The sequence below is a fragment of the Dipodomys ordii genome, unplaced genomic scaffold (genome assembly GCF_000151885.1).
Source record: "Dipodomys ordii isolate 6190 unplaced genomic scaffold, Dord_2.0 Scaffold188, whole genome shotgun sequence".
NCBI classification, from domain to species: Eukaryota; Metazoa; Chordata; class Mammalia; order Rodentia; family Heteromyidae; genus Dipodomys; species Dipodomys ordii.
In genome coordinates this window covers 1624864-1634372 of record NW_012267404.1, presented here as the reverse complement: position 1 = coordinate 1634372, position 9509 = coordinate 1624864, and the positions used below count along the sequence as shown (strand labels likewise).

The 9509-nt window shown below is 52.5% G+C and overlaps 1 protein-coding gene across 1 annotated transcript; it reads right to left on the bottom strand.

Moving 5' to 3' along the window:
• Positions 1-1557: 1557 nt before the first annotated feature.
• On the bottom strand, positions 1558-5309 carry LOC105999373 (cytochrome P450 26A1). The gene is made up of 7 exons (XM_013034359.1): positions 5021-5309; positions 4522-4746; positions 4026-4316; positions 3785-3943; positions 3135-3269; positions 2398-2550; positions 1558-2091 (listed from the first exon to the last, which is right to left on the bottom strand). The coding sequence occupies exons 1-7, from the start codon at positions 5207-5209 to the stop codon at positions 1750-1752; spliced, it is 1494 nt and encodes a 497-aa protein (XP_012889813.1). The 5' UTR covers positions 5210-5309; the 3' UTR covers positions 1558-1749.
• Positions 5310-9509: the final 4200 nt, after the last annotated feature.

Here is a 9509-nt window from a genome sequence, read left to right as displayed (position 1 = left end):
TCGCCGAAGATGTTACTGTGGCAGACTGGAAAAATCGTGAGTGTTGAAAGCCTTCTTTAAGTTGACCTTGTATAAATGATCTGAAATAGTGATTGCCCCTAAGTCCCCCTCTCCCCCAAGCTAGTCCTATTAGCTAGTAAGATCCAGGGCAAAGGTTATGGAGATGAGGGGTCATCTTAGCCTGCTGCAGAATACTAAAGCTTGGGCTGAAACTGTGTAAGCCTGTGTCATTTGTAAAACTGCCTGATGAAGTCCTTATAAAGCATTCTAAGTGATTATGTAAACAATCAAGATCTCAGAGGATTCCAACAGAAAACACAATCCAAGATTTACCTAAACACTAAAGGCAGGTAGAATACCCAAGTCTAATTGTTCACAGAACTCCTGCTTGAAAAACACCTATTTAGACTACTCAGTTTCCGTGGCAGCATTGCCAAATTCTAAAATTGTTCGTGAAAATTTTCAAGTCCAAAAACCTACAAGCATTCAGAGGTTCAATAAGCAGACGGTGCCATTTCACAACGGAAAATACGCTTGCATAAGCAAGTCACCAGGGCTAACCTTTCTGGATTGAGAGGCTGGCCCTCAGTTCAGAACATGGCCATGCCAGGGTCAGAAATGTGACAAAACTGCTCTTTAGAGGAGGTTAGCCAAGGTTCACAGGGTCATGACTGGGCCATTTTATCAGTCATGTCAGGCTCATACCCTATTGCCTGGGATAGATAAAAAAAAACTTTATCTGTCAGTTAGAGAAATCTGCTCCTCCTGCCCCATTTTGAAAAGAAAACCTGGGCTCTGCTTATCTAAACCAGAGACCTGCCTCTCCTGGTCCTGTCTTCATATACAACTTCTAAGTCAAAATGACATGCCAATGATATTCCGTCTCATCTTAGTCAAGAACTGTCCATAATTGGAGTGACTGGCTTTGTCTTATCTAAAAATCCTAGCTTCAGAGGACAGCTTCTGGCTCTGTCTGACCACATGAATTTATTATGTTTGTTACATGTTTTTTATGCTGAAGGAGTTATATTAGAATGGAAGATTCCAATGTGTTACCTTTTCAGAATCATCTTTATTCTAAAATGGAGCAAAAAAAAAAAAAACAAGGTTAAATTCCCAGCACCACACACACACACACACACACACACACACATTCCCTTCACCTAAAATCAACTTTGGGTTGGGGATATAGAAAGGTGGTTCAGTGTTGGAGTACTTGCCTAACTTGTATGAGGCCTTGAATTTCAACTCCAGCACTGCCAAAAAAAAAAGGTTTTAAATTAACTTAATTAAACTAACCATGATAACATTTTCAAGTAGGGAATCTAAATTGCCTTAGAACAGTTTGCAAAGATACCTTTGGACTATCTCACACATCATATGTGTTTTCTGATGAAAGAATTTTTAAAAAACCTAAGGTTTCTTCCTTACAGAAAGCAGATATGCACAGATGACAAAAATACCCAGATACGCATTTAGAAATCTTGTTCAAATACACTGACTGCAAACATTAAACTAGTAGGGTTTTCCCAATAGGAATCTTGAATGTAAGAAAAGTACTTTCGAACTGTCCTTTATTGGCAATTACATAAATTCATCATTTTAATATTTAAAGACCATAGTACTGCAATGGAGACACATAAATAGTATAATATACATCAGAAATTAAATACAATAAAGTCAGCATGGCACTATATAAAAACGTATATGTACACTTCACTAAGTCCGAGGTTTGAGCATTCATGCCCATCAGATTTCCCCCTGGAAGTGGGTGAATCTTGCAGGGAGATTGTCCACAGGATACACAGTGGGACTAGTCTTCATCGTAGGAGGGCCATTGAGAAGCTGCCAGTCACAATGCCTGGCCAGCTCCACTGTAAATATTTTGAGAAGAATTTTTGCGAACTCTTTGCCTACACAGCTCCGAAGGCCTCCTCCGAATGGAATGAAGCTGAATCTGGATGCGTCCTCTGGGTAAGGCAGCATAAATCGGTCCGGATTAAATTCTTCTTTGTTTGTGAAGATGTCAGCCACATCGTGCGTGTCACAGATGCTGTAGATAACATTCCAGCCCTTAGGAATTTGGTATCCCTGTAAAAGATTTTGAGGGCCCAAGGATTGGGCCTTTAACTTTAATTTAAATTTAACTTTAAGAAGCCACCACCAATGTGATGGGGGGCAGATTATGAGTTAAAAGAGAAGCGTGACAGGAAAGGAAGGGGCTAATTGGGGTGACTGGAATCTATGTCCCAAGGGAGGGACAAGATCATGTTTGCAAAAGCGTCAAGAATTTAAGCCATAATTTAAGCCATAAAGAATTTAAGACAGGGTAGGACAAAAACCACACAAAAAGGCAGAGGGTTAGTTAGGGTTTATCAGGGGAAGAACTCAACTCACATTTAATTCAAAAGTCTTCAGAGCAACCCGAAACCCTCCTGGAACGGGGGGATTCAGTCTAAGGGTCTCCTTAATAACACATCCAGTGTATTTAAGTTGTTCCAAAATTTCCATGTCCAACTTGTTGTTGCGATTGCTCTTGCAAAGTAAGCCCTAACCAAACAGGCATACAGAGGTGAATGGTTATTTGTGTTCCAATAAAATCAGCCTAGCAGACCTAAACAGGACTTAAGTGGCAAAGAAACCCCAAAAGGCCTCAAGATGGGGGGGGGGGAACAGCAGCAAGGGACCATTTGTCTCCACCCCTCAGCCCAAATACACAGCCTACAATTCTAAGAGAAATTTGCTCACCACCCCTGCCCCATCACTGCCCATCCTAATCAGCTAGCTATCTGTACTGTTCACACTACCCCCGCTCACCCCCCAGCCTTTAAACACCCAAACTCAAGAAATCTCCAGGGCTCAGCAAATCAGCAAGGAGAGTGGAGAAGGGGTGGGAATGTAAGGTCAAACCCTGCTCAGGTGGATCCTAGCTCAAGATTGTCTCCTTTTTATTTCCCACGGGTGATTTTTCTCCCCCCTCCCCCACTGGCCCACCCAGGCCATGAACCAGTCCATGGCTCCAAGGTGAATACTCAAAGATACTTATATAACTCGGGTACATTAGGAAGGTGGTTAAGGAGCAGAATACCCTAAGCTAATAAGGAACCATCTAGAATCTTCCAGAATCCTCCTACCTTACTCTTCAGCTCCTCTCGAACTTTCTGTAGAACGTGTGGGTAGAGCCCCAGGTAAGTGATCAGAGATGTCGCCGCACTGGCCGTGGTTTCATGCCCTCCAAAGAGGAGTTCGGTTGAAGATTGTTTTAGCGCCTAAGAATGGAGTAAGACGGCCGTTTTCAGGTTGAACAGTTTTGCAGGGAGCTTTTTCAGAACCCGATTGAACATTCATTCATAAGGCAAAACTAGAAGGGTGAAACATTTTGCTGATGGGGAGCCAAGGAACTCATCTTTAAAGAAAGCGTGAAACCCTTTGGCTAGGCCCAGAAGAGGAGGGCAGCACCCTGTGCCTCCCACAGGGACCCTGATTTTCTTTTTAAAAAATCGCCCGAGTTTCTTTATTAACATTTTGCGAATGTTCAACGTCCCTTTGAAACCTGGAGAGGCGAGGGTACCCTCTGGTTCAGCCTCTTCCTGACCTGATCGTGGCAGGCCGGGCTGGGTGCCCATGCCAAGAAGTTGGGTCCCAGGCAGCGGCGCCTTTGGGGACCCCAAGAGTTGTGCTTAGAAAGTGAGGGGGACCAAACCTTGCAACACACACACACACACACACACACACGCACGCACGCACACACACACGCAAGCACACACACACACACAGGGCTCACCTGCATGTCCAGCCGCTCTCCCCTCTCCCACGAGTGTTCGATCAGCAGCTGCAGCGCGTCTTTGCAGCCCTCTCCCGGTTCCGCGGCCCGCAGCCGGCGGATCTTGGCGTGGATGTTCTCCTCGATGCGCGCGTGGATGAGGTTCCGCGCCTTCATGCCCTGAGCGCCGAGAGTGCGTGACGGTCAGCAAAGGCCCGGCTCCCCGCCTCCCTGGGATCCACCCGGCGCGCGTCGTTCTTACCCGGTACAGCCCGCTGAAGGGCACGTCGATGGGCAGCGAGAAGAGGTTTCGGGTCATCTCCTCGAAGGCCTCCACGAGCTGCTGCTCGCCCTCCTCCCCGCCGGCCCGCAGGGGCTCGCAGCCCAGCAGGATGCGCGTGGCGATGCGGAACGTGAGGCGCTTCACCTCGGGGTAGACCAGCAGGCCGCGCTCGCCGCAGCTCAGCCACCGCTCCAAGCCACTGCCCACCTCCTCGGCGATCACTGGCACGTAGCACTGGAGCGCCTCGCGGCTGAAAGCCCGCATGATCACCTGCACCCCAAGGGGCACACAGTGAGAACATCCGCCGTGGCGGGTGACCCCCAGCCTCTGCGGATCCCTCCAGCCGCGGGTGGGAAAGGTAAAGGAGGCTTCGGGAGGGTTGCAGTCCGCGCCTCGCGCGGCCGCCACTCGCCAGCACCTCCAATGAATGAGGTCTCCCTCCCTCCCTCCCTAGGCGTGGATCCTCCGCCCTCACCTTCTTTCGCTGCTTGTGCGAGGCGTCGTGCAGGTTGGAGAGACACCCGGAGCCCAGAATGGTGCGCACCGACGCCGGCCAGTGCACCGACACCAGCCGATGTTCTCCCAGCAAGATGCGCCGCACGTTGTCGGCACCCATGACCCGCACCGTGGGCCGTCCGAACAGATGTGTCTTGTAGATGAAGCCGTATTTCCTGCGCTTCATCTGCAGGAACTTCCTCCGCTGGGCAAGGGAGGTGGTGGAGGAGGAGACAGAAGGCGTGAGGGGGGCGCCGGGGGGACCGTCGCGCCTCCCGCTAGTCCCGGCCTCCTAGCCTCAGTCCTAGGCTACAACTCGCCCACCCCCATTCCCTCCTCCGTCCTCCCCCCACCCCACGCCCCGACACACACACACACACACACACACACACACACACGCACACCTCCGGCTTCAGCCAAGACCAGAACCGAGCCGGGCTCCGGGTAAGCGCCCAGTCCCACGCCCTAAGCTTCCTTACCTGCAGTACCATCTGCAAGGTCTCCCCAAAGAACGGAAAGCCCATAGTCCCGGGGGGCAAAGGCAGGGCGCTGCTGCGGTCGCGGCTGCTCACGCAGTACAGGTCCCAGAGCTTGATCGCAGCCAGGAAGAGCAGCAGCGGCAGCAGGAAGGTACAGAGAGCGCTGGCCAGCAGCGCCGGGAGCCCCATGGCACACCGCGGCCTCCCGCGCCACCTGCCGCCGCCGCCAGCGCTCCAGACCCTGCCGCGCGCGCTTGTTTTATAGGCGGTCCAGGTTACTGCCCACGTAGTTACCTTGGTCAAATTAATTCCCCCAAAGTTCATCTTTAATTGAGGATTGGGCCCCTAGCTCCTCCCCCCCGCGAGGCGCTGCCCAAAAATCTTTTAACCGTTTGTTCCACGCCGAGACAGAGGCGTCGCGGTGGCTGCTTCCCTCGGAGCGCGCCTCCTGGGGTGCGGGGCTGGGAGTAACACCTCCCCCCATCCAAGGTGCGCCCACATCCACCCAGCGGGGAGTGGGATTAAGGGGGGGGTGGGCCGGAGCTCGGATGAGTGAGGAGCTGGGCTTCCTGGCGGTGTCTTCGGGATCCCTCCCCTTTCTCCCTCCTCCCCCCCCCCACTCCCGTCCGGCCGCCCCGGCTCAAAGCCGCCTTCCAGGCTTTTCATTCACCGGAGCTGCACGGGCTCCTTTCCACCTGCCGGGGAAGTAAAGGCCTTGGGGGAACCGTCACCCAGCGGAGTCGCCCACAGACACGTAGAACAAACGGGAACCAACACGCCGAGAGGTCGCCCTCTCTTTTGAGGATATCAATCAAGTCGATCCCTGGACCGGAATCTTAGCAAGAGCCACTTGGGCAGGGCGAGTCCCAGTTCCCCTGCCACCTAGCAGGAGCCAGCAGGTAGGAAGGTGTTCAAGTCGGCCTAATGGCCGCACTTCGGCGACCCAGTGGCGGCCTCGTGGAGAACCATTCATCCGCAGCTGGGTAGTCGATGCCTGGCTGTGCGACCTGGCCACACCGATCCAATTCCTGAGGCCTCGGGGCTCATAGTCCCAGCTACGGACCGTGAAGATGCACACCCCAGGCTGCGCAGAGGGAGGAGAGCCGCTGCGTCCTTACCTCCTTCTCTATTTGCCTGATCTTGGGCAAAACCATCGCAAGTCCTTATGCCCGTTTCCTTCCGTTTAGGATGCAGGAGATCATTCCCCACCCTCTACAACTCAGAGCGCTTGTGAGTTAGCAAAGGGAGATTCTGGTTGCAAATACTCTCCCTCAGAACCAGGCACGCTGGGCTGCGTTACTAGCTCGGTCTGGACCGTTTACACTCCCACCGTGCGCGCGCTTTCCCCCTCACGCTGGCCCTGAACCCAGGCTCACTCCTCCCGCTAAGGCGAGCCTGGGAGGACTCCGCATCGGGAATTGGGTCCTCTGGACTCTGTCCAATTCCAACCAGCCGCTCCTGTGGGGCCAGTAGTACCTGCCTCCTGGACAGCCAGATGCGCAGTGCGCTCCGGGCCCCGCCAGGCCGCTTGGGGGACCAGTTAGTCAGGGCCACGTGTGATCTTGGTGCAGGCGCTGGACGCACCAGCAGCGCCGAAAACGAAACAGAGTGACGCGCGTTTGTGACTGGCAGATGCGCGCCCCGCGCTTCGGGAAAATGGAAAACCCTTGGGTCCCGAAGACTGTTAAATACATAGCCCTCCTGTGGTTGTCCCCAAACTTCGAGGGGTCCGAAGTATCTGCTCCAATCGTTAGGACTTGCACAGTCCAAGCCTGGAACGCCACGGGGCGTGTTTCGGGGAAGTGAGCGCGTCTCCGGAGCACTCCGGAGCGCTTCCTTGGTCTGGGAGGCGAATTCTCCTACCATTATTTCTTCTAACTTGGCGGTAACTGTAAAGAATGTGGACCTGCTTTGGGGCGCTGGGAGCCACGAGGGCGAATCTCGCTGGAGGTTAAATTCTCAAAAATCCTGAGCTTTTTTTTTTTTTTTTTGGAGAGCCCCGAGGCCGGTGTGCAAGCCCCGCTGGCAGGGGCGTGACCTGGGGCCCAGTCTCAGTCCTCCGGCTTGACCCGCCTGTGACCCCTGCTCGGCCGGACCGTGACATCTGAGTGAACTCGGCAGGGCCACCCCGCCAAGTTCAGCGCTCCCGATCACGAGATGAACGAGGCCTGGGCACTGGAAATTGCCATGGGGGTCGGAGGGGGCGGTATTATTATCATTTAAATCTACCTGCTAAAGAGACCCACGGGGGTATCCAGAAGAAAAAGATTAAATATAAGAATAAAAGATCACTAAAGGACATCTTGAAGGGGGCAGAAGGATCCATAAATTAACAGCCCGAGCAGAACTTTGATCTAGGAACTTTGCCAAGCTTTCTTGGGGGGGGGCGGGGCTTGATTCAATGGAAAACAAAACATTTACAAAACAGCATTCCAAATTGCCCTAGGGGTAGAGAAGGGAAGGGGCGTGTCTGTTTACTTGTGCAGAGGACAAAGGCTTAGAGGAAACAAAGTCCTAGAACTCGGGTCGCCACCAGGCCCTTTCTCCACGTTCTGTCTTCCAGCCCCCACAGACTCTTCCCAAGCGCTCATTCCGCCTCTAGGGTTCGGTATCTGCAGCTCCCTCAGTTGGTTTGCCCCTCCCTCGGGCCACTGCAGACTGGTTCCTTCCAACATCTTCTGTGTCACCTCCAAGGAGAAGCTCCCCAACCCCTGCCCCAGGCCCTCTGTGTTAAAGACCCGTTTTCTTTTCTCTCCAGACAGATGCTTGCCTTTTTTTTTTTTTTGTTTGCCTCCCTCCAGGAGCCTAAGAAGTCCAGAAGACCCACATCTGGTCCTTCCCCAGAGAATTTAGAGCTACTGGAACAGGAGCTCGCCTAGTCACTAAAATTACTAACAAAGATGTAGGGATGGGAAATTAGAGTAAATGTGGAGGCACCCCTACAGTTTATGGTTACTCCAGACTCCAGAGTAGGTTAACTAAGTCTTATGAAACCAGCTGCTCTGTGGACTTCTGCAAGGCCTCTCCTTTACTTTTCTCCTCAAATCAGAAGGAGCCTTGAAGCAGAGTCTTTTGACCTCCACACCCAGATCTGTGCTGCTCAGACTGGGATGTCCTCATCTGTGCTTTCAAGAGCTTCTTGAGGGGAGACTGCAGCCTGCCACCTTTGCAGTCTCTGGTGTCTGCTAAGCTCAGAGTCTGGCACTGGATCCACAGGTGAGAAATTGCCCTGTTGGGGGGCGGGGGTGTATGAGGTGGGAAGGACCCACTGAGCTCTTCAGCTGCTAACTCTGCTGTCCCCCCTTTTCTTCAGGCCCCAGAATCCACCTTAAACATAAGTTCAGGAGGGCACTGGTCTCCTTCTGGTTCACTACAGGGTCAGCTCAGGCCTGTATGGCGAATTTCCTGGCTCACCAGTCATGCCAAGCTGCCCAGGCCTGTGGGAAGATCGCGGTGGCTGTGGAGAGTGATGGCACTCCTGACATCTTGGCTTTGATTTAAACAGTGGTGGGACCTTTTGGATAGGAAAGGCCAGAAGGTCCTCAAATCAGAATAGGAATGTCTGAAAAGGCCAAAGCCTTCAAAGTGACATCAATTTAGGGGGTGGCATGGTGGAAGGGGGCAAAATGTTGGAGGTTGGGGAAGCAGGGCATGGCCAGCAGTCTGGTAGCCTGTTGCTGGCTCCTCAGGAGACATTAGTCTCTTTGCCCCTCTGCCATAGAGGATATTGACACAGTAATTCCAGAGCTTTCTGCCACCAGTCACTGCAGAGAGAATTCACAGCCCGGAGTCCACCAGCATGCTTAGGCTCGGGGGCCGAGGCTGCCCATTACCAGTTTCTTCTCTGGGTATGCTGGGGTGGATCCTTCAGGTAGGGCCTGGTGAGCACCACCCTCCCTCTGATCTCATTCACCAGGGAGCAGCTGCCCAGCTAAGCCCCAGCCACCTTACTCAAGAGCTGGCAGGAAATTTTATTTCTTGGCCTTCCTGTTTTGACTACAAATATCCCAAACCTCTCTGATTATATCTCAACCTCCCATGAAGAGATTCTGTCTCAACCTCTGATGAACCAGCCTCTCTTTGGTCAAATTCTCCCTGCTTAAAAAAAAAAAAAAAGGACGATTAAGTGCATTCTTGAAGTGGGAATTTAAAAGAAGGTTCCAGCTGAATTCGTTGATGTTGAGTTTCTAACAGGACGGGGAAAAGGTTCTCTGGGCCTTCCGAGCTGCTGCTCGACCTCTCAGCTTGCCCAGTGTCAGATCAGGGTCTCATACTGGCGTCCTGGCTTGCTTGAAAGGTGGGATAGGCGGAATATCCACACTCCCTGTGCACACCACACACACACACACACACACACACACACACACACACCAGGACCCGTGATCCTACCCGATTGCCACGGAAAGGTGAAACCGGGTTACACCCGTGGGGCATCGATCGGTTTTCTCCATCCCAGCTTTGCGATCTTGGAAAGTGGCGAAGAGACTTA